The sequence below is a fragment of the Gossypium hirsutum genome, chromosome D02 (assembly GCF_007990345.1).
Source record: "Gossypium hirsutum isolate 1008001.06 chromosome D02, Gossypium_hirsutum_v2.1, whole genome shotgun sequence".
NCBI lineage: Eukaryota > Viridiplantae > Streptophyta > Magnoliopsida > Malvales > Malvaceae > Gossypium > Gossypium hirsutum.
This window is the reverse complement of record NC_053438.1, coordinates 4,182,440-4,206,769: the sequence shown is the minus strand read 5'-3', so window position 1 is coordinate 4,206,769 and position 24,330 is coordinate 4,182,440. Positions and strand designations below refer to the sequence as shown.

Sequence of the window (24,330 nt, the reverse complement as noted above, 5' to 3'; positions counted from 1 at the left end):
TTTTTCTAAACGGGCCTCGTTTTTTTGCCCAAACCTATATTTTGGGCCTATGTTTTTATCCAAACCCTTTCATATTTTGGCCCGGGCCGGACTGCCCGGCCCATGGACACCTCTATTCTAAATCAACGGATAATTTTTTACTTTTTCAGGTTAAATTATAAAAATAATGACTTTTGGTTATCTCAGATTACATTTTAGTCACTTATATTTGAAATGTTACGTTTTAATCACTTACGTTATCGTTTTATTACGAAGTGGTCACTCTACCGTTAAACTCTGTTACCTCCCTAACGAAAATCCTACGTGGCAGTCCAAATAGGTTTTAAATGTCAACTTAGATATCTAGTCGCTAGGATGAAAATAAGTTTTTAATTAAATAAATTTAATTTGAATTGCCACGTAGGACCGCCATTAGATAGGTAATGAAGCTTAACGCTAAAGTGACTACTTCGTAACAGAATGATAACGTAAGTGACTAAAACGTAACATTTTAAATATAAGTGACTAAAATATAATCTGAGTCAAACAAAAGTGACTATTTTTATAATTTATCTTTTCTTAAATAAGTGCTCAACATTTAAGACGTTGGATTACCTTTCGGCTAATTCTGTTATGCCAACACTCTTAAATTCGATTTTTATGTGTAAAAGAGAAATAGATTGCATATAATAAGACTATCCTCATCAATTGGTGACCTGTTTTATTAGCATTCTGACAAGTCCATAAAAAGACAACTGTTACTTCAACTCCAAACAACCATGCAAAAATTATCCATAATCAAATATTAAAAAATGATGCAAGTTCCAAACATTAACTACTTCCAAGGAATTGACACCACCAGATAATATTTTTAATTCCAAGAATGCCCCGTGGTGCCCCTTAAAAATGCACCATACTCATCCCTTACATTTTTAGGATGCTTCTTGAACTATATATTTACACTATTTCATAATACATATTTACTTCACCGTAAGAATAGAATATATATTTATAATTTTATAAAAACAAATATAATATAAAATATCATGTAATATTTTCAAGTAGGTTGAGTCTGGACGGAAATTGAAATTGAAGTCGAGGACAAAAATATTAAATAAAAATCAAGATGTGAGGAGTTAATATAGGTGCATGAAAATAGGGTATGAGTAGAGACATATCTGATTAGTAATTGTTTTTTTAACCTATTTGATTAATAATTGTTGAATTTATTATAAATTAAAGATGTTCATAGGTCGAGTTGAACCTATACATGATATTAATATATTTTATTTTTTTTAAGTTTAGTCTAAAATATGAGCCTAAAAATTTGACCAGTTTAAAATATGGGACCTAAAAATTTAACCAAACTCGCTTATATATATTTGCAAGAAACTAATCTAATCTCATTTTTTGGTCGAGACATGTTTTTATTCAAACAACATCATCAAGACATCATTCTTTAGATGGTTTATGATTTGGAAGCTTCTCAAGAATTCATTGAGTTCACCATCTTTTCCCTTATTTTACGTTTTGTAAGGGATGTAAATACATAATAGGTTATAAAGTGAAAATTCTTTTAATTTCTTCCAATATCCTATTATAATAGGTGAAAAAATGTTTTAATAACTTTTTTTTTAAAATATTGAATAAAATTAGTTCATTCTGATATTAAAATTATGTGTTTATTTTAATTATAGAAATAAATTTATAAAGGAAGATTACAATGTAAAAAAATCATTTTTAAAAATATTGAAAAGAAGTTCATTTATATATGAAATTTATATGTTGATTTTTATTATGAAAATAAATTTATAAAGGGAGATTTTAATAATCCCACCAAAAATTGGAGAAAATCTAGGTGTTTTTCAGATGGGGTTTTTCGGGAAGTTTACTATGTCAACAACCTTGAGTTAAAAAAAAAAGGAGTAATTTCTCATAAATATACAATAATTTGAGCATTATGAAAATTTTGTATGCAAACTCGACTTTTTATGGGTAACAATTGAGTAATAATGGAAATAATTTTAGCATGGATTATCTTTTTTATAAAGCTATAAAATTTTAAAAATTACACGGTGACTTTTTTAATTATATAAAGTGTTAATAATTATAAATATTAAAGTAAAATGTTAATAATATATATATCAAAATTTAAATATATTTTATTAAAATTAAATATTTTAAGCTAAAAGAATATTTTGTCAATCCCTTTTAATCGCTTTAGTTAGAGTTGAGCATTTCATAAATATATATAGAAGATAGACTTGTGTAAGTTGTACACTTATATTTTTTATAGCCATTTGATCTTGTTGTGTAGATTGTACACTCATATCATTTATAACCATCTGTACGCTTATATAATTTATAGTCGTTTGATCGTTTTATGTACACTTATTTATAACCGTTTGATTGTAAAAATTTGACCTACCAATAAAAAAGGCACACTTATACCATTTGAAACCCTTTAATTGTAAAAACTTGACCTATCAATAAAGAGGCACGCTGATACCATTTGTAATTGTTTTGATCGTTAAGACTTGATCAATAAAGAGATACCTCATTGGTATATACTTAAGTTGCATCTTTGGTTGTTATAAGAATAACGTAGACCTACATGGATAAAATTCTTGAACTAAGATCATACATTAACAGAACTAAAATCTCAATATTTGATACCAAACACAAGTGACTAAATTTGAGTATCAACAAATCCCTCAACCTTCTTAATTAGATCAAATTTAATCATTAAACATCAAATCCAACATAAATTAACCACGATTTTTTAAAAAAGTTATTATATTAAAATTTTTATTTAACATGGATAGGAAAAATAAGAAAAAAATATTTTTGTCAATCCAAATATTTCATTTTATCAGGTTTGTATCTCATTATATATAAAGAATGGAAAATGCTATGACAATGAAAAAAATTGAAAAAAGAACACAAAAACAAGGTGAATATCCAATAACAAAAGATAGAAGATAAGTGATAACACCATTGATTTGAATTTACAATACAATCCATTTGAGAACCATTCAACAAGCCAATACTTATTTTAGGCCAGATTTTCCCTAAAACCCAGCCTAATTGAAAATAAAATAGAAAACCATCTCTATGAATAAAGCTAAACTGCTTTAATTTAGACATTCAAAGCAATCTTTTGAGCAGCAAGTGCTTCAGCTTCAAGTGTTGGCTCATACAATAGTGTAGTTTCTGCCAGCAATGCTGTCACAACATACGGGTCCATGTTTGATGCCGGACGCCGATCCTCCAAGTAACCTAACAAACAAACAATGAAATAATAAACATAAGTCTTTAGTTCATTTAGTTCGTGTAACTCATCGGGACGTTTGTTTGTCGGTCCGGTTTTTCTTAAGCTCACAAGTTCATTAATAATTCATCTGGTTGTTAGAAGGCAGAATTTTGATTGATGATAGTACCTTTTCCATTCTTCTCAGTGTCACGCCCGACTCGGATTGAGCAACCGCGATTAGCCACTCCCTACAATTTCGATCATGAAAAATGTTATAAATATTAACGAAAGCATACAAAGTGTCAATGGCTTCCATCACAAGGCAAAGATATCTCATGAAACATACCCATGAAAACGTGTTGATGCTGGCCGTTTCATGCTTTCCGGTCAGTCTTCTTTCATTTCCTTCACCATAGGCACTGATATGCTCCTTGTGGCGAAGCGACAAATTCAGGATTGCTTTCTTTATAACTTCGAAGCCTCCATCTTCCCTCATGCTCTTAGTACTGTGTTACAAAATTCGTATTGTTGTAATTCAAGGTGATACCATATAAGTTTTACCAAAATAAAACTGTAAGAAAAAAGTTACCTGTAATTGGTGTGGCATCCAGCACCATTCCAGTCACCCTAGCAATAGGAAAATGAATTGAGAAAACACACTGATGGACTAACAGTAAGAACCCGACATTGCGAAATGTTATGTTACCTCTATTGGTTTAGGATCGAGGGAGAGTACAACACCGGCTTGTTCAGTGATTCTCTGTAAGAATATAGTAGAGTATCGGTAAGTTATCAGATTAATTAACATATGATTAATGTTAAAACTGTTTTCCACTGCTTGAATTCATTTAAACGAAGAAATACCTCGAGAATGTATCTAGAACACCAGATATGATCTCCAGCTTCGATACCAACACTCGGACCAACTTGATACTCCCACTGCACGGTAATTTAAGGAATCAAATGGTGATAACTAATGAACAAACAAGCATGGATGTAATGATACTTCATTTTCAATAGCAAGGTGAGGACTCGAAAGCAGCAGACCTGGCCTGGCATAACCTCCCCGTTGGTACCACTAATGTTAATGCCGGCATACAAGCAAGCCTTGTAATGAGCATCTGAGATGTCACGCCCGAATGACTTGTCAGCACCAGCTGCACAGTAATAAGGACCCTGCATTTGGAATCAAACAACCATGTTATTAGATGGATTTACAAACCATTACAACCATTTTACTGTCGTATAAAATCGAGTCATGTAATTACCTGAGGACCAGGGTAGCCTCCAACAGGCCATCCCAAAGGCCATTTCACATTTTGTTGAAGTAAAGTGTACTCTTGCTCAATACCAAACCTAAACAGAAAGGTACAATAACATGAGGGAATTTCCTTCGTGTAAGATAAATGAAATAAAATGATTCGTACCATGGTACTTCATCGACCACCTTCTTGTTACTGAAAATCTCAGCGGCTCGGTGGCGCTTGTTTGTGGGAATAGGCTCACCAGCTGGTGTGTATGCATCACAAATTACCTTTGTAAAACACAAAAGTAAACATTAACCACACCATATAATTTACTTACTAAACTTTCAACAATTAATACTTACAAGCCTTGGATAGTACTTACCAAGATATTGTTACCTCCTCGGAAAGGGTCCTTAAAGATTGCTTGAGGGCTGGATGAAGTTTTTAAGTCAAAATGGTGTTTTGATGATAACAAGCAATAAATAATGTTTTACATTTCAAAAGGGCTTACTATAAGATAACTTCACTATCTTCACCGGGTGCTTGTCCAGTACTTGATCCATCATAGTTCCACTTGGGAAGCTCAGAGGGATGTTTAACTGGCTTTGATATTGTCTACAAATTGTAAGAAGGACCAAAGAAACATAATAAAAAAACCAAACACCAGATTGAGAATCATACAAGTTTAGTTTTAGTAGTTTTTTTCTTACCCTGGACTTGCTACGCATATCGAGTCCACTGCCTCCTATCCTGTTTCAAGGCAGAAACAGCAGATATTGAGGAAAAGTGCCACCTTTAATCTAACATTTGAACATAGATATGTGTAAGTGTTACTTGAAACATAGATAAATGTGTTAGCAAAGATGATGTACCAAACGTATTCAGCGATGATCTTGTCGGTGTATGGAGTGACGTCCATGTTTAGTAAGTTCTCTAGCCTGTTGACAGTGCTGTTTTCAGACAAGGCAACCACTTTAAACTTGCCAGAGCTTTTAGCAGCTCCTTTCTTGTTCTGTTTCAGTACCAGAGAACTCCACATTTTTGTTGCAATGGGACTTCCATAGGTTGAGGTCTTTGGTAGTGTCATTTGCCATTGAGTTGAGGGTGCTAAAAGCTGTGCCATTTTCCCCTTCTCCCAACTGAAAGATATCAAATAAAGTATAAAAAAGACCTTAATTCTCAATATATTATACAAAAGAAAGAAAAAAGTAGAAAATTTGAAGGTCAAGAACTATAATTTTACTACTGAAAATACACTAAGGTGTTCAAATATAACTGCAATGGCATAGAATCAATGTTTGAATTCAGATTACAGAAGAAGAAAAGGCCTAATTTTCAACCAAGATGGTATACATATATACATGCATATATGCATATATACATATTAAGGTTAATCCAATTAGTTCATGTAGTCATCATTAAAAGGTGGCATTCAAAAAGTGTGGAGTTAGAACCATCTTCAACTCTCCTATTCCTATGTCCTTTATACCAAAAAAAATGAAATGAACAATGGAAAGTACATAAAAGACCACTTTTTTAGGTTAAATTTTGCCGCTAGTCCTTGTACTTTATGAAATTTTTAGATTTAGTCCCTATACTTTTTCAAAATTTAAAATTTCAGTCCTCACCAAACAATAACTATTAAATTTATTAAGTTAAATTCAACTATTTCCAAAATCTGACACAGCAAACATATGGACTTAAAATAACTATTATCATTTATGTCAATATTGAATTTTCAAATTTCAAAAAAGTATAGGGACTTAAAATGATCCAATGGAGAATATGGATTAGTTCTACAACCGTATGCATAGTACAATACTAGTAATTGAATTTAACTTCACAAATTTAACTGTTACTGATTGGTCAAGAATAAAATTTCAATATTCAAAAAGTACAGGGACTAATAGCAGAATTTAACTTTTTTTACCTGTTCAACTCTACCAAATTATCATGGTCAGATCAAATCGTGGGCCACAAGGATTATCTTAACTTTTAGAACCTAGCTTGTTTTAGTTTCAAGCAGTCTTAATACTACATTATTTAGCAAATAAGTAGTAAAAAGAAAAGAATCTATATTCACAATCTTCAGCTTAATAGATATGGTGCTGCTGATCCAAAGCTCCAAATCCCAACCACTTATGCTTTATCCATAGGAAAAACTCCATTGGTTCTCGTTTTTCAATGGCTAGTGGGGGACCAGTCAAGTTACAGCCCTTCTAAAAAGGTTCACATAAGAAAACACTTTAGATTTATAGGTTGAAACCTTATTGGGCAAAGATGAACCCATGGTTGAGTTTATCTGGTTCAAGCTCCAACAAGTCTGGGTTCAAAAGAAAGAATCTAAAAGAGAACTTATAATGTCACTTTGATACATATACCAACTTCACATATAGAATATAGTTTCATGTTATCATAAAGTCATTAACCTTAAGTGCATAATGTGAAGCACAAGATAATCAAGCAAAAAAAACACTGAGATAAAAAGAAAACTGACCTGGGAAGTGCCTGTAAAATGGCTTGAAAAAGGAACCAGAAAAATGGGGTATTGAGGGGATTGGCTGTAAGGGAGAAAGGAAGGAGACAAAGTGGAAGAGAGTGAAGTGAAAATTTTATATTATAAGTATAAAATAAGTTGATAGAGAGGAGTTGTTGGCCTTTGAAGAACAGATAGGGATATGTTATGAGTGGAGGAAAATAGATTTTGGGACCCTTTAGTGCCACCAAGAGAAAAAGTTTAAATTAATGGCCATACTTCAAAATTTTTAGATAGAAAATGGGGAGCTTCTGTCATTCATGTAATATATTATTAGATTTTGACTTCAGAAACAGAAGCTCTAATTAAATCCAAATGAAGCTGTTCATATACACCAAGAGAAAATTAAGTATAGCGGTATACAATATTAATTTTATTTTAAAATTTTTATTAAATATAATTTTTTATTGATTTATAAACACGTAATGATGAATAATATTAACTTAATTAAGAATAGATAAATATATATATTGATATAATATAAATATACGAATGTTTTTAAATTATATATATGAAATGAATGGTGGAGTGTGATAATGTTCTGATAGCGGAAATTATTTTAGCTGGCGGTGCTGCAAATAGTAGAATATTGGAGTTGCGATTGATTCATCATTTCTTGAGTCGTGATTGGAGGGTACGTTTTCAACATATTCCCGAGAACCACAATCAAACTATTGATCATAGGGCTAAAATTACAAGTTTTTACTGAAGCCTCGATTTCGGCAAAAAAATTACTTAAATCGGATATTAACTACTTAACTGATATTATTTAATAGTAAATTATTTTAATGTAATCACTTTTTTGTTGTTTCTTTATTAAAAAAAATGAATTATGGTAAGATAAAGTACATGAAAATGAGAATTATTAGATCTAAATTGTTGATTATGTTTTATTTAATTATAGAAACTCCAATCATTAACCATGAAAAAGGGCATTGAGAAGCAATTATTGTGTTGGTAGATTAAGAGAATGGCCTGTGACACTTTTAGGACCAGTAGATAGATGAAGAATCTTTTATGTATCTGCAGATCTGTGTTTAATTTTTTTTTATATATAGAAAATTCTAAAGTTTTTTTTTGAATTATAATAATAAAGTAAAACTCAAATAATAAATACGATTAATATAACTCAAATTCAGATCACATCATCTAGAGTGTTGAACATCTTTAACATCCGACTATCAAGTGAGGTTTAAATTTGAAAACACTTTAATAAAAGTAAATTTAGGGCCATGCATTTGCTGGTTTGTTTAAACCAAAAATTAAGTCTATTACCTTTTCCAAGAAGCTAGAGCTTTTTGGGGGGGTTTTAATAACATGGTACATATTAATTTCTGGATTTTGAAAAATCAACATTTGTACTTTGAATTCAAAGCAAGACAGTTTTCTCACCTAACTTTAATTTCATAAGTCAAATTTTAGTTGGGAGTATAGATGGAAAATTATTTTATGGAACCTTTTTATTATATTATTTATAGTTTTTTATTTATTTAATAATATTTTATTTTTTTGTTATTGGCATATAATTTGGATAATTCTTTTACTTTAAATTTCGAACTTCAAACCTTGAACCAGAGTTTGAGATTCGAGATCAAAGTTCGAGGTTGAAGATAAAAGAAATTACCAAATTTATATGTCAATAACATAAAAAAATTGTTAAAATGTCATTAAATAATTAGAAAGGGACCATAGTGGTGGAAGAGTCCATATATTACAAATAAATAAATTTAAGATAAAAATGATTGTAATTTTTTCGAATTTAAAAATTTTAGTTTTGATTAAAGGTAAATATTAATTTTTATTATCTTTTTAAAAGGGATAATTTTAAAAATTATATATGAATTCTGATTGAATGTGCAATTTGATACATGAACTTGATGAAATTTTTGTTTTAAATCATTTTATATATTTAAATAAATACATCGGTTTATTTCATAATAAATAAATATAATTAGTTGTGTAAGCTGTATGTGAACTTAAAATGGTGTTATATTAATAATTATGTTAGTAGTTTTATGAAAATTGAATCATATCAAAAATTAATGTAGAATATTTCATATCGGATCAAAATTTATATGCAATTTTGAAATTTATTCTTTTTTTTTGTTAAATCTCACTCGGTAGACATATTTAATCATTATCATTTTCATTAACTTAATCAAATTAAAGTACATAAACAAAATTTAAAATTATTTATGGTACATAAATTAATAACAAAATCAAAAAATTTTAAAAATGAGAGTAGACCCCTAAAATTGATAAGTCAACCTAATCTCAAATCAATTAGGTACATACCCAATTGTAAGGTATGAGATTTAAATATTATATAGCAAAGCATGAAATTTTTTAGTGGGGTCTATATGGATTTAGACTCTCTAACTTTAATAATTAACTTTAAGGTATAGTTCTGCGTAGTTTTACATCAATCGATACTAAAACTAGCTATCGTATCTTTTAATTGTGATCACTCAATGTGAGTAATGATGTTGGTATTATAATATCCATCTGGAATTAAATAAATTAGTGTGAAATCAAATTGTGTGAATATTAGAACTGTAAAAGCATGATAAATTATTTTTTACGTTATAATTTGAAGATTAGTACTCACATACACGGTAGGGATATAATCATATCATATACACATACATTATATCTAAGAACTCAAATAAAAATCTTATAATTTGTTCCTTAAAAACTCAAATTTAAATGAATTATACGAAGAAACATCTTTTAACCATTAAACTAATCACGAAAATTAAAGCCCAACCTTGTAGATAAAAATGGAGATAAGGGTCAAATATTTTTTATAATCTAGGTTTTGGCTCATTGGTGAAATTTAAAATTTTATGTAAATGTATGGATTCGAGTTTTATTTTAGATAAATGTGTGACTTCTCATAATTAGTCATGGTTAATTAAATAGCTATTTAATTCCGTGCTTCTAATGATTTTAGATTTATTTGTTGGTATTTTTATTCTATTAATGATGAATAAAATAATAATTCGTTTTTTTCAAAGTTTAAAATATTTTTATTTTTTAAATGATGCTAAATTATTAGAAAATAAGATTAAACCTACTGAATAAACTCAAATAAATTTAAAATTTATTATTTAACCCTACACATCAACATTTTTTTTGAATAATCTCATTATATGTTTTGATTATATCTGTTCTTTTAAAAATATTGCTTAGAACTACCAACCTATAAATATGAGGATAATAATACCTACGTCTTCCTACATTGATAACAATATCCATGCCAATTGAGTTAAGACTCAATCTGCAAGTAACAAATTCAGCTTTATATCACCAACTTATATAATTGGATTGAAAATTTGTAGATTAATGGCGGATTTACATGGACGGTGCGTATAGCTGTGGTTAATATAAAAATAACAATAGCAATAAAATTATATATTATAACGATATTATAACATTAGACAAAAAAAATTAAATGCACCGAACTATACTCCACCACCTATCCAACCCCAACATAAATGTAGGGAATTGAATTGTGAGGGTAAGATAGATGAAGGCCTACTTTCCTTAGCCCAAGAAATACCAAAATCCATGAACAGATGAAAACTAACACTAAAACCAAAAACCAAACCTTTGATTTTCATTTTCTTCGAGAAAGGAAACTTCAAGCAAGGTTCCTTGCTTTGCTTCCATTATTTAAAAGTGCGTGCCAATCAAATAAATCACTTTTTTTTTAATTTCTTCAACTTTTTTCAACTTTGCCGTCACGCTTTCATCAAACAAAAAGAAGCAGCCTTATTCATTTCTCTCAATTTCCCCCTTTTCATTTTTTGAATTTGCAAATTTTATCAATCTTGTTTGAAAATTCGCTTCGATTTCTCGAATTCCAAGTTATTGTCATTTGGAATTTAATCTATTTCCTTATTTGGTTATTGATATTCTCTTCCGATTTCGAAGTTTTCGTAATCAAATTAGGGTTCTTCTTAATTGCCGATTCGAATTTACGAGAATTCGATCGATAAAACCCTGATTCAGTTCCTACCCATTTCAATTCCGACCAAAACAAGGAAAACCTGGTTTTCGATTTCTAAAAGGAAAAAGAAGACTCGCACTTCAAAAATCTCGGTTACCTTTTCCGAAAACCCTTTTTCTGGTTTTAATTCCCAATTAATCCAAAAGAATTGTAAATATTCACCGATTACCCGTTTCGATTTCGTTTTCAACCTAAAATAATAATACCCAGATCGTCAAGATCCCGAATTTAGCCTTCCGCAGTTAATGGGCACAATTAGCTTTCACGGAGAACTTCCTAAACCCTCTACTTCTTCTTCCCCTACTTCTTCTTCAACCTCATCTACGTCTCGGACTGAGACGGTGAATGGGTCCCATGAGTTCAAGATCAAGGGCTATTCCCTTGCCAAAGGCATGGGAGTCGGTAAATACATGGCTTCCGATGCGTTTATGGTGGGGGGATATGAATGGGCCATTTATTTTTACCCGGATGGAAAGAGCGCTGAAGATAATGCTACCTACGTTTCTCTTTTTATTGCTTTGGCAAGTGAAGGAACGGATGTAAGAGCGCTCTTTGAGTTGACCCTTTTGGACCAGAGTGGGAAAGATCGTCACAAGGTGCATAGCCATTTTGGGAGGATGCTTGAGAGCGGGCCTTATACACTTAAGTATCGTGGGAGCATGTGGTGAGTTTGGTTGTGATGTTTCCATGTGTTGTAGTACTACTTATATTGCCTTTTTCTTATATTTTGTTTCTGCCTTGATAATTTGAATTGGGACTGGAAAATTTGAAGTAGATAATTATTGTTGAAAGTTTTCATTGAGATTAAGTTACGCATTTGCAGTTACATCTATAAGGCGAGTTTTGGGATTTCAATTTCAGTTGTTTTCTCTGCCTATAGTCTCGGGAAACCTAATGAATTATTGAGGGGGAACTAGGTTGAAATGAAGTTAAGTTGCATGCTGGCTTCCTTGGTAGGTTCTAGATAGGAAGATCTAGACTTTTACATTGAATTATTATGGTTTGTTTCAACTCTAGAACGATTTTTTTTAAAAAAAAATCAAAATAAATTTATTAATCTGTTGTTGGAAGAACTATTAATGTATGAATAAACCAAACGCTTATCAGTGCATTCACCTTTTAGTGGTCTTATTTCTGATTCTTTTTTTTTTTTTTGCAATCTGGAATATTGTGGAACTCTTTGCTGAACCAATCAAATATTTGTAAACAGTCATTTTCTACCTTGCTATGGTGGTCTATTGTAGTAACTCAGTAATTTTGATTAATGCCTCTTCGGTATCATTTTGTGTTAGAACATCATTAAATGGTTGGCATGTCCTTTGTTGCAGGGGTTATAAACGCTTTTTCAAAAGAACTCTTCTAGGGACGTCAGACTACCTTAAAGATGATTGCCTGTCAATTCGCTGTTGTGTTGGTGTAGTTAAGTCCCATACAGAGGGACCTAAAATTTATTCTATTACAGTTCCACCTTCTGATATTGGTCAGCATTTTGGGAAGCTACTAGAAAGTGGGAAGGGAGCTGATGTGAAATTTGAAGTTGATGGGGAAATATTTGATGCCCACAAGTTGGTCCTCGCTGCCCGCTCACCTGTATTCAGGGCACAACTTTTTGGTCCATTGAAGGACCAGAACACGCAGTCCATTAGAGTAGAAGACATGGAAGCTCCTGTGTTCAAGGTTCTCATCCTTCCTTGATCTAATCTTATTTTCATATTATTCCTTTCATCCCTTTTTCTGGTCTATTGAGCAAGTTCGTAATCTTGCTGAAAACTAGATTGGCTTTTAACTTTACAGATGCTTAAGATTTTTATTTGCATTGAAGCTTCAGTTAGTTCTGTTCTTTGTGATAATTTCTTTTTGTACGTTTGTCTTTCCTTCTATTTTTAGTGTTTGGAACTAGGATGATGTTTAGCCTACCATTCTCTTTCTCCAGCTCTTTTGTTAGCTTTTGGGAGTTCATAAAGATCAAATTAAATTTGAATGAAATGAAGAATGTGGTTAATATCAGTACCTAAGAAGCAACAAATAACCAGAATTGTTGGAAGTTTTTTTTTCTTTACTTAGCACTCTTTTGCTGCAGTGCTGTCTAGTTATTAGAAATTTTACATGTAGATGGTGAGGTGAAGGCTCATTGGAATGCAACTTGGCTCATTAGAATGCTACCTGACTTTTCGTTGCCATTGCTAGTGTGTTCTTTAGTTCCCATGGATAGTACATAGAGCTCAAGCATCACAATCTTCGTTTTCTCTTGCGCAAGCTTAAGAGTAATAGGTATCAAGAAAGAGAAGGTTGTTTTCACTGAGGTAGATGTCTTATTGTGAATTTTGCTAGAGTGAATTGGTTTTATTGTATGTACGATTCTGGTTCAGGGTTTGTGATCTTGTGCGAAAATTGTCTTTCTGATGGCATATCATAAATCTCAGAGTTTGTTAAATTTTTACCTTGTCTTACAATTAGAAGCACAAATTATTGTGATTAGGAGCCAAACATGATGGTTGTTTCTGAACTTTCTCCAAGCTGTTCTGTGTCTCTTAGGAACTTATAATGTGTGTTCATAATGAGCATGTTTTTGGATGGTATGGCAAGGTTCATAGGAAGAGGTAGGTCTGTTGGTTCTTTTTGTTAGTTGAGTAATTGTGGTGCCATACAGGATGACTTATACAGGAGTCTACATCGGGATTCCTCTCCTGTGGCGGTGCTCCTGTACATAATTCTTCCTAACCTCGGTTAAGGTTTACTGTCCTCTTTTGCTTCCTTTCTAATTGCCTCTTCTTTTTGCACAACCTATTGAAATAGTGGAATACTATCAAGTATAATTTAAGCTGACATGGATTTCATGATCATATACTCTAAAGTGTTTTGATGAAATTTCTCAGCTGTCTGCAGCAGTGCTTCTGCTAGATGCATTGAGGATCCTGCTTTTGGATGAGTGAATCCTGCTGTTTACTTGTAACATCGGGCACTGATTGTCCTAAGTGTTAGATATTTCCTCACATTAATGTCTTTTAATTTCTAAATGTTGCTTAATGTGCATGATAGTGGATAAAATGCAATGAAACATATGGAGTTGGAATATGGAAGCTTGATACAGATGACGACATGGCTTCCTTCTACTTGGTGCACATGGAGTTGGAATATGGAAGCAAGATCCATGTCATGAGATTATTGGCCCTGCTTTGGTCTCACCTTATAATGAACCAATGTTCAACTCTGTCTTTTCTTTCTGACTAAACATTAACATAGCATTCTCTGATCTTTAAATTTTCCTAGGCATAATAAAAATTTGCGGAGCCTTTTGTGAGGATTCCCAAGGTGACTTGGTAAGTGTTCTATAGTATGCATCTTCTTATTACCGTGGTTGAATGTTTGCAGGCGTTGCTCCATTTCATTTACTGGGATGCCTTGCCAGACATGGAAGAGCTCATGGGTTCAACTTCTAAATGGGCTTCTACGCTTGTAGCTCAGCATCTGCTTGCCGCTGCTGACCGTTATGCGCTTGAGAGAATGAGATTGCTTTGTGAGGCTAAACTTTGTGAGGGTGTTACAATAAACACAGTTGCAACTACATTAGCCTTGGCAGAACAGCACAACTGTTTGCATTTGAAAGGTGTATGCTTAAAATTCATTGCATTGCCAGAGAATTTAAAAGGTAAGGACTGTGGAAACCAATTATTTTAGATTCACTAATAATATGCTTAGAGAATTCTAAACATAACTAAAATGCATAACAGTTTCACCCCATTATGTCACATTCTAATTGAATCTTATAAGCTACTTTGTGGACTATTCACTAATGTGTGGAGCACCACTTTGTTTTTGGCGAGTAAAAAGGATCCCTATGGTACACAATTTTAACTGTTGGATCCACATTGCTTCACTGCTGCCTGCACCTATTAGGCTTTTCTTGGTAGGAAGTATGAGTATGGTATGGATGGATTCTTTTTAATCCAATGGCAATCATGTCCCTACTTCATTGCTTGATCATCGCACTATTATACCCTTAATATTTTCCATCTTTCTATGTTTCTACCAAGAATCTTAGGCTTTTCTTGCTAGGGTGACAAAAATAGAAAGATTTTTTCCCGTCAGTCTGCCTGGTAGGAAAGAAAATTGAGAGAAAAAACAATTTTGTTTTCATGCTTAGCTTGGTAGTGTTGAAAAATGAGAAACTAAATTAAAATTCTAAAGGAAATACATGATCGCATAAATATGCACCCTTAACTTGCATCTCTCTAATTCTCTCATTTTTTTCAATTTGGAAAAATAGTATTTTTAATTTATTGTTACATATCATGGATGATATTTTTACCTAAAAAGAGGTACCTTTTTAATTAATTTTATATACCTAGGACATTGTGAGTAATGACAAATTTGTTGCATTGGTTTCAGCTGTGATGCAAACAGATGGATTTGAGTATTTGAAGGAAAGCTGCCCGGGTGTTCTTACTGAACTGCTGCAATATGTTGCGAAAATCGGGGAGCATTCTGTTATTTCTTGTGGATATCGGAAAGAAGGATCGTTGGATGGTTCTGATGTTAATGGTCGGCGTGTCAAACCAAGGCTTCAGTGATTTAGGGAATAACATGTAACTCATCCTTTGATTAGTAAGAAAGACTAATAAAAGAGAGCAATGTAGCAGTAGACATTTTTGGCTTGTACTAACTTTGGTGAATATACGAGAGTTTAAAAGTCAAATGGCTCATTTGTTTCTCATACCATACCCAATTCCTGAGTTCAGCCTATTGACCTCGTTGTGAAGATTTATCTCAGAATGCAAAAGATCAAACAAACCACACTACCTAAATGAGTTGAACATTTGTTTAGATATTTCCCTTACGAATATTTTCAACTTCATTGCAAATGCAAGTTTATAATGGGTACATTATGTAAATATTACAGCGCAAAAATGATTTGTTGCTTTGGTGGAAGTGCAAAACTAAGAAACGTAATAAAATTCAAGTGATAGGCATCTCTTTTTCCTTAACAAATCAAAGCAGGTTACTGGGATTGCTTCCGAAGCACCGGTAATGGTGTAATAATATCTGTAACAAATAGAGAAGCATAATATGTTTCCTTTTAGGACCAAATATTAGATAATAATACAACCAGAACATCATATAAAAAACAGAAAGCCAAGTCGGAGGGATAAGGGTGTTAATAAAGAATAAATAAAGTAGAGAACCAACTTCATAAGTTACAGAGTTCACTTTTGCCTTTTCCTCAAGTCTCTAACTTTCACATATCTTATGAAGGATAAGAAGGCACAGTTTCATCTCTTTGAAATTAGTGCTATAAATTACAATGCATAGCTTCACTTGTAACTTGTCTGAGCTTTCCTCAACCAGCAGTAGGAAGAGCAATTTGGGAGTAAATCCTCACCGGCCTTTTTTGTTGGCCATTTGTAGTTGATATTAGGTCAATACCACTGACTTCTTGATCCACCTTGGGCAGCAGCAACTTTCCTAGCCATGTACTGGGGTTTTGGCTGCAATTCATTTTCTTCATCATCTTTACAGACAGGATTTCTCCGTGGATATGAACAATTTGTGGCAGTATACTGAGTTGGAACTGAAGGATTCCGAGCCATTCTTCGCTGTTCAAGAGCCTCACCTGCGGCTACTGCCCCACAATTGTTGTATCGCAATACTGATCCAACTACTTTCCCAGGTCTGGCAGCACCTGCTGTATTCATTATAATAAGTTAGTATGAGTTGGTGGTGTTTAGAAGATGGAACAGTAAAGAGATGAGCAGTTTAAATAAAATAGTAGGATATTTGCTCTCTCCATCTAGTAAATTTAATCCATGCTACTGAAACTTGCATAACAAACAAACGTATGCCTTAAAATGTGTAACATGTCTACATTGTAACGATTGTATTTCTGTAGAAATTTCAAGCTGGTTATTGGTTTATGCATTTTATTAAATACCGATGAAACTGGAGAAATAAAATTTCAGCTACATATAGCATGTTGATAACCCCGGTTTATGGACCTCGAAGTCACCATCTTAAACTTGCCACTCAAAAAGAAAATCCCCCATGAACATCAAATTCTGAACACATTATCATCTCGAACACAACCACAAGTACAAAATTAAATCAAATAATTCATTCATATTACTTTGCTATGTTACTGCAAAAAGTTAGTGTAGGGGCTATTTCCATCCAGAGATTTAGATGAAATAAAGATAATATGGCTTCTAAAATCAGAAGCAAGACAGTTATTATAACCATTTACCGATATCAGTGAGATGCATGCATAGCAATAGATATCGAGGAAGAGATATAAACCAAGAGAAAAAAAAGTGAATAAATTTGGGGAGCGATAAGACCAATCTATACTGATTGAGAAAAACATTCATACCTTGGATGCTTTGAGGAACTTGAGGGGGAAGCCTTGACATAGGGATTGGAAAGCTTCTCTCTGTTTGGGGTTTCTCAGTTTCCTTGATGGAACATTTAGATAAGTTATCTGTCACATCTGTTGAGTTTTGTACTGAATTATCTGAATATAACACACATGGCCTGCACACATTTTCAACAGGGAACTGGTCAGTATAAAAATATACAAGGTGGATAATGGTGTGAAAATGTTTATTTTGCTTCCTATGAAGATTACAAAGGTTAAGGGACTAAAAAGTTTTGGATAGATTGGTTTTGATGGGTGTTCATTTAATAGAATTATATTGGTAAAAATGCAGAATTGTAGCAACTGGGATGCAACACAGGACATTGCCCACCAGCAGGCAAATTAATTGAAAACAGTACCTTGGCAAAGATGCATGTTGTCTCTCAAGTGGAGCTGCAGTCGTACCATTTCCATAGTGCTCCTCAAGGAAGGCAAACTGCTTCTTGAAATGGTCAACCGCACTGCAATCAGAAACACACATACAAGTTACAGCCTATTCAATTAGGAGATTCAGAATTGTAAAACAACAAATCTTCAGAACAAGACACATTAAAACAACATAGCAGCAAAACAAAATAGCGGAGCTTAGTTAAAATCTGATTTCAACTTCCAAGAACAGCCTAAATATAAAGGAATATCTGTAAAAGTAGGTATTTTAGAGGAACCTATTGATTCCAGAGTAAGGATGGCATACTGACAGCTTCATCCAAACAAGTGGAATCAGATTACATCAATGGAGGTTTTGGATTCTTTTCATGCATATAATGGCTATGTTCGATTTGAAGGAAAGTTCATCAAACTAACATAGATGAGCACCTAATGTCAAGGCAAAAGTCCATTGATTCCAAACTGGAATGGCATAAACATATAGCTTCTTCCCAACAGAAATCTTCTTTCATAATTTCATGCATATAATGGCTAAAGTTCTCTCTTACAGATAACCATGCAACAGAAATCTCTTTAACACTAAAGAACACGGAAAGACCGCATTCATAGTAGAACAAATAAATGAAGGCTGGTTGGAAAAAATATCAAGGATAGATCCCAAAACACAAAGAATTGTTTGATATGATGATGACATACATAGTCAAAGATAACAAAAAAGTAGTTAGTTTAGAACATTACCTTGGATACATGAAGCCAGTTGGCTCTGATCCTTCCAGATACTCTTTCAACATTTTAGGATGATACTCAAGAATTTCACGGTATATGAGCTCCCTAACATCTTCCTTTGTAATCCTACGTCTCTCAAACTCAAATTCCATCTTGGTAACTGGTTGTGCGGAAGGCTCCCTTTCAACTTTGGCCAACCCCTTGAAATATGGATCAGCTAGGGCCTGTCAGCAAGGAACAAAATATCCATATTAGAAGCAGACCATACATTCTAAAAAAGTAGACATACAGCAACAAACATATACCTCTTCAGCACTAGGTCGATCCTTGGGTTCAAAAGCAAGCATCCTTTCTAACAAAAGAACAGCAAGAGGATCTGCATTAGGGAACTTGTGGGAGAGAGGAATTGGCTTTTTCTTTCGCATGCTGCTCAAGTATCTCCGAGCTTTCTCATTACGCACCTGATCAGATAATATACATATCTTAGCAAAGAACTGAATGGCTTTGGCTTAAAATAAAACAACGTAAATAAATGTAGATGGATGCTAATATACCCTAGCAATGGCTTCAGCAGATGGTGTTCCCAAAAGATCAGTCATCAGATCCAATTGATGGACAACATTTTTTCCAGGAAACAGAGGTTTCCCTGTTAGAAGTTCAGCAAAGATGCACCCAATGCTCCATATATCTATTGCTGGGGTATACTGAAAGAAGAAGAGAGAGAAAAAAAGAAGAAGTGAATATAGACATAAAGGTTCACAGACACATTTGAAGAGCAAAAAACACCATTTAAGGGTAATAGATGCTAGAAATGTTCTTGAAGAAAGAAAAAAGAAAATAAAGAATCCCTATGCCAGAGCATCTACAAAGACCAACTATAGCATGTTGGACAAAGCATAATAGCATAAAAACCATGGCTTCAGCTAAAGTAAGTGGTTAGAATGCCAAATTGTGCTTCCATGAGAAACAAACATAACACGCTCAATGTATTCACTGGAAAGACTTCATATGTGTCTTTGGTTTAAGTTGCCTTTGGTAAGATCAACAGAATATAATGAAATATGTGCATCTTGGATTTATCTATAATGTGCTTTCCTGCCAACTGCATGAGGTACTAACTTGAGAAATGCTCCTCTAAAAACGGTATTAAACCTTAAATCCATGCATGAGCACTATGCAAAACAGGATCTTTTTCCCCCTCACTTTGGAGACCATTTTGTGAAGTGGAGGGATAGGAAAGTTAGCACCCATTTAGAAGATGAAAACAATCCCTCACATCAATCAACAAGAGAAGGGAGAAAAGAGCAAGCTACTTTCAATAAAATAAAATACACCAATTATGTTAGCACCTTGGAGAAAAAGGATCCACACAATTCCGGAGCCCTGTACCATCTTGTTGCAACATAGTCCTGAACAGAAAGCAGGGAAAATATTTAATTCAAAACCAAGAAACAAGCTTCTACTGCTGCAATTTGTATGTATAACTACTTCCTGAATGCAGCATCATGTGAAAAGAACCAACCGTCCAGAATATTGCAGTGGGGGTGTCATTAAAAGCTACTCTTGCAAGCCCAAAATCACAGATCTTCAGTTTGCAATCAGCATTGGCTAAGATATTTTTCGGCTTTAGATCCCGATGAAAAACATTAGCTGCAAGAACAAAAACATTTAAAACAAGGATACCAGAAGCAACCAAAAAGAACTTGAAATAGCTTCAATATATGTGCTTCTTCAAAATGTTTTCTACATTGAATAACCTGTGTGAATGTATTTCAGGCCCCGAAGAAGCTGATAAAGAAAAAACTGGTAGTGTTCTGGGGTCAAATCATCATTTGCTTTGATAACCTGGTGTAAATCAGATTCCATAAGTTCAAATACCACATATATATCTTTAAATTCCCTTCTTGAAGGAGGGAACAATATGTGCTTGATCTCAACAATGTCTGGATGACGTAGGAGCCTGAGAAGTTTAATCTCTCTGAGGATTCGGGTGGCGTCAGATACATGTTCAAATATATCATTGATTTTCTTAATAGCAACCTTTTCTCCAGTATGAGTGTCATACGCTGAACAAACAACACCATAGCTTCCTTTTCCAATTACTTCCTCTATTCTATACCTGCTTCCCTCACCATATTCAGTGAAAAAATCTACATCCGCAGCTGACTGCATGGTGAAGGCAAAGCATATAGTATTATCAATGTTACATTCAAGGTTTACATCATATAAATAGCATGTTTTACATAAAAAGACAAAGGATCAATACCGTCCTATGCCAACACAGCGGGACTAAAACAGATAAACATGATTGCTAACTCAATTTAGAGTCATATTCCACATATCTAGACATTTGACAATCAATTTTAAGGCCGTATGGTAAAAGATCCCTTGTAATAAAGTACATAAGCTTTATGTAATGAAAGTACATAAACTTTATGTAATAAAGTACATAAACTTTATCACAAGTGAGTAAAAAATACATGCAATAGAAGACAACTGAATCAATCACAACAAGGACTTGTATTATTTCAAGGATAAACAAATTATTCCCATGCAAGGAATTTAGTTTCTACAACAACACTTCAAGGATTGACAAAAATCAAAAGCAAATAAAAAAAAAAAGGAAATCAGAAATCATAACATATCACTAGTGTTAGTCAACCTCCACGCCATTAAACCAAGTAGCCAACCACCATAAGGGCAGCTACAACATGAGAAACAATAACAGTAATCCTACGCTATCTATAACATCCAAAATGAAACAAAGAGGCAAAGCAACGATCAGTGTACAAGAGCTGTGACATAGAAGATGGAACATGGCAAGCTGTTCCTTGAATCTCAGCCAAATACAGAGCTGTATTTGCAATCAAGTCAACCCTTTAATACAACTTAAAATACAGAAATTACAAGGATCATAAAAAGACAGATTCATTGACTAATAATCCAAGCAAGCCCAAAATAGTATGCTCCCATTAATACATATTATTCAAAAAGAGAAAAGAAAATCAAATCTCACTTCTTTAGATCTTACATAGAAGTTAAATATAGAAACTGTAAAAAGAAAAAAGAAAAAAAGGTTACCTTTCTTCTCTGATCAGGCTGCATCTTAGCATCAAAACTTTGGAAACAAAACAATTGGCATCAAACAGGAAGCCCCCAAAGTAATAGTAGAAACCAAGTTCACTTTGCAGTTAAAACCCAAATCAAAAGATCACAAAATATTAAAGGTCAAGTAATGCCAAGACCAAATTCCTAGAAAAAACCAAAAAAAAAATACCCAGATTTCAGAACAGTTCAAAAAAGGGAAAAAATTAACCAAAAAAGCATCAAGATCAACAATCAAAACAGCCTTACCAAAAATCGCCCAAAGAAATAGCTTGAGAGCAAAAGTTCCAAGTTCAAACAACACTCAATATTCAGCTACTTCAAGATTTTGAGGATAAAGTTAACAACTTTTAACTAATAACATAGAAGAAAAAAATGAAAAAAAATCTTTGATTGTTTTTTTTTTTTCAAAGGCAAGAAACACTATAAGGCCAAAAGATGTTGGTTTTGTGGCAGATGAGCCTAAAAAACAAATTGAGCTAGAAAATGAGAGTCACTTGGAGAAGAATCTATACCAGGCGATTAACACTATAAAAACACAATAAAAACAAGAAAAAAATAATTAATTTATAAATATTATAGAAGATAGATAAAGTTTGGATTTTTTTTCTTATTTTGTTTTTTGGGAGTGGAAAAAAAAGGGGGGGTTTGGGTTCGAGGCAATGTTTTTAGACCTCAAAATCAAAGAGAAGAAAAATTAAAAGGGACAGATCAAAGAAGAAGTGGAAATCAAAGAGTGCTGTGCTTCAAGTTGAAGGCTTTTTCTTTCTTTCTTTCTTTCTTTCTTTTTTTTTTTTTGATGTGTATAAGAAAGTGAAGGGCCCAACTGGAATTATATAAATTGAAAATAACATAATTAAAGCAACTTAACGTGGGATTTAAAAGTATAACATAATCATTCTTATACTTAAATGACATTTTTGCCACTTATCTTTGATAATATTTTCAATTTACTTTTGTTCATAATTTTTTTTACCTTAAACCTTATGCTCATAATTTTTTTGTACGAATTTATTGGGATTAAACTTAAACTCTTATATTATAATATAAATATTTTATCATTAAATTAAAAAATTATTCGGATAAATATTATTTTTTATTTATTTATAACGTCTCTACAATTTATAAATAAGAAGATGATGTGTTTCAACATACTCGAATCTATATAATCTATTATTAGTAATAATAAACATGCTAATTAAATTAAAACTCAATCAGTAAATTTAATTTACATTTAATTGAACATAATTTTATATTTAATTTATTTAAGTAAATGTTTATCTATTGGATAGCTCATTTGTTTTATTCAATTAATTAATTTCTTTTAAAAATTATAATGGTAGGATGAAGTTTTTAATTTCACAAACATATTTAAATTATTATTAATTTAATTTAATTTTTTAAATACTAATAAACAACGTATGATCATTTTTAGTTTTATTAGTGAAAGTATAAAATTTCATTTTTTATTTATATTTTTTAAAAACTTAAATTATTTATTAAGAGTTCTATTATGTGAAAAAAAATATTTTTTATAAAAATTATATTTTTAATTATTTTATTTGACAAAAATTGAATGATGAATGAAAAATAAATTCATCAAGATTAGATCTTTAATCCTAGTTTAACTCACATTCCAAATATCATTCTATAGATTTGGATTTAGCTTTATCCACTTCTATTGTTATTAAAATATTAAGGTTAATTTATTTGGCAAGTCTTTAATGAAAATTAAGTTAGTCATTTTAATTTTTTTTAGTACATAAGTTAATAATTTTATAATAAAATGAAATAATTAATATTTATATATTTAATTTTGAAAAAAAAAAGTAATAAGTAAACTTGATAGTTATCTTGAAAGTTTAAAAAAAAATATATATTTTATGTATGCTCTTTTTGAGCATAACCTAGCAATAAATAGAACGATAATGTGCTTAACGCACTAAAATTCACGTCCTTCTGCATTGGAAATAATGTCCATGCCAATCGAATTAAAACTCAATCAGCTTCAATAATATGTTTTACAATACAATATATTCACTTCAAAATTAAATGTATAATATTTTTTTAAGAAATATATAAGAATTAAATCACTTTATTTTATAGTCAAAATAATTGGTTTGCTCCAATAGTTATTTATTAATTATTCAAAACATAAAACCCCTCATAATAAAATTTATTATTTGAAAAATATTTTTAATATTTTCAATTAAATTAGTATTTGATTACACGGAATTAATTAAATATTTAATAATAGTATAGATACTACTTAAAATCCCTCAAAATATTTCAATTGTAAATGTTATAATATTAATATTTTTATATTTTAATTGGATTAGTCGATTATTTTTAATATAATAAAATTTTAATACAATGGAAATAAAATAACTTTTTTATGACCTAAAAGTTAAGATATTGAATACAAAAATAATACTTTTTCAAGAGTATGAATATTTTTAATCTTTTTAAATAATGAATATTGCTATAACATATTTTAAATGTATGAAATATTAATTAAATAATATTCAATAATTAAATAATTCTCAAAGTTGTAGTTTTTCGTAACAGATATTTTTAATATCTTAATAATTAATCTAATATGTAAAATAATCAAGATATTTTTAATATTTTAATAATTAATCTAATATGTAAAATATTTTTAATATTTTCAATTAA

At 31.7% G+C, this 24,330-nt stretch overlaps 3 protein-coding genes across 5 annotated transcripts; 1 reads left to right on the top strand and 2 right to left on the bottom strand.

Annotated features, from left to right (window-relative positions):
- Positions 1–2,937: 2,937 nt before the first annotated feature.
- LOC107927707 (glutamine synthetase leaf isozyme, chloroplastic) lies at positions 2,938–7,310 on the bottom strand. The gene is made up of 14 exons (XM_016858814.2): positions 6,977–7,310; positions 5,352–5,618; positions 5,190–5,229; positions 4,991–5,094; positions 4,862–4,910; positions 4,660–4,766; positions 4,501–4,588; positions 4,280–4,408; positions 4,097–4,171; positions 3,939–3,992; positions 3,822–3,859; positions 3,579–3,738; positions 3,420–3,480; positions 2,938–3,258 (listed from the first exon to the last, which is right to left on the bottom strand). Exons 2-14 carry the CDS (start codon positions 5,600–5,602, stop codon positions 3,119–3,121), a joined length of 1,296 nt encoding a protein of 431 aa, XP_016714303.1. The 5' UTR covers positions 5,603–5,618; positions 6,977–7,310; the 3' UTR covers positions 2,938–3,118.
- A 3,228-nt stretch (positions 7,311–10,538) lies between these two features.
- On the top strand, positions 10,539–15,741 carry LOC107927709 (BTB/POZ and MATH domain-containing protein 2). The gene is made up of 4 exons (XM_016858815.2): positions 10,539–11,691; positions 12,356–12,704; positions 14,400–14,676; positions 15,417–15,741. The coding sequence occupies exons 1-4, from the start codon at positions 11,273–11,275 to the stop codon at positions 15,596–15,598; spliced, it is 1,227 nt and encodes a 408-aa protein (XP_016714304.1). The 5' UTR covers positions 10,539–11,272; the 3' UTR covers positions 15,599–15,741.
- Positions 15,742–16,174: 433 nt separating this feature from the next.
- Positions 16,175–22,503, bottom strand: LOC107927706 (mitogen-activated protein kinase 15-like). Of its 3 annotated transcripts, none has more exons than XM_016858812.2 (11): positions 21,904–22,503; positions 21,631–21,801; positions 20,307–20,715; positions 20,072–20,199; positions 19,899–19,958; positions 19,104–19,253; positions 18,855–19,010; positions 18,562–18,773; positions 17,796–17,897; positions 17,392–17,552; positions 16,175–16,710 (listed from the first exon to the last, which is right to left on the bottom strand). In XM_016858812.2, the coding sequence occupies exons 2-11, from the start codon at positions 21,652–21,654 to the stop codon at positions 16,445–16,447; spliced, it is 1,668 nt and encodes a 555-aa protein (XP_016714301.2). In that variant the 5' UTR covers positions 21,655–21,801; positions 21,904–22,503; the 3' UTR covers positions 16,175–16,444. The 3 variants fall into 3 exon arrangements, with proteins under 3 accessions (XP_016714301.2, XP_016714302.2, NP_001314205.1); XM_016858813.2 differs by having other exon boundaries at positions 16,175–16,707; NM_001327276.1 differs by lacking the exons at positions 21,631–21,801; positions 21,904–22,503 and having other exon boundaries at positions 16,367–16,710; positions 20,307–20,738.
- Positions 22,504–24,330: the final 1,827 nt, after the last annotated feature.

Bases quoted from the DNA above. Each gene is read 5' to 3' on its own strand.
- LOC107927707 (XM_016858814.2), bottom strand. From the start codon at position 5,602: ATGGCACAGCTTTTAGCACCCTCAACTCAATGGCAAATGACACTACCA. The intron at 4,911-4,990 runs GTAAGCCCTTTT...AACTTCATCCAG, and splicing joins GATAGTGAAGTTATCTTATA to CCCTCAAGCAATCTTTAAGG. The intron at 4,409-4,500 runs GTAATTACATGA...TTCCAAATGCAG, and splicing joins GAGGCTACCCTGGTCCTCAG to GGTCCTTATTACTGTGCAGC.
- LOC107927709 (XM_016858815.2), top strand. From the start codon at position 11,273: ATGGGCACAATTAGCTTTCACGGAGAACTTCCTAAACCCTCTACTTCT. The intron at 11,692-12,355 runs GTGAGTTTGGTT...CCTTTGTTGCAG, and splicing joins AAGTATCGTGGGAGCATGTG to GGGTTATAAACGCTTTTTCA. The intron at 12,705-14,399 runs GTTCTCATCCTT...GAATGTTTGCAG, and splicing joins TGGAAGCTCCTGTGTTCAAG to GCGTTGCTCCATTTCATTTA.
- LOC107927706 (XM_016858812.2), bottom strand. From the start codon at position 21,654: ATGCAGCCTGATCAGAGAAGAAAG. The intron at 19,959-20,071 runs GTTGGTTCTTTT...CTTTCTGTTCAG, and splicing joins CCACTGCAATATTCTGGACG to GACTATGTTGCAACAAGATG. The intron at 19,011-19,103 runs GTATATTAGCAT...TTATCTGATCAG, and splicing joins CTGCTGAAGCCATTGCTAGG to GTGCGTAATGAGAAAGCTCG.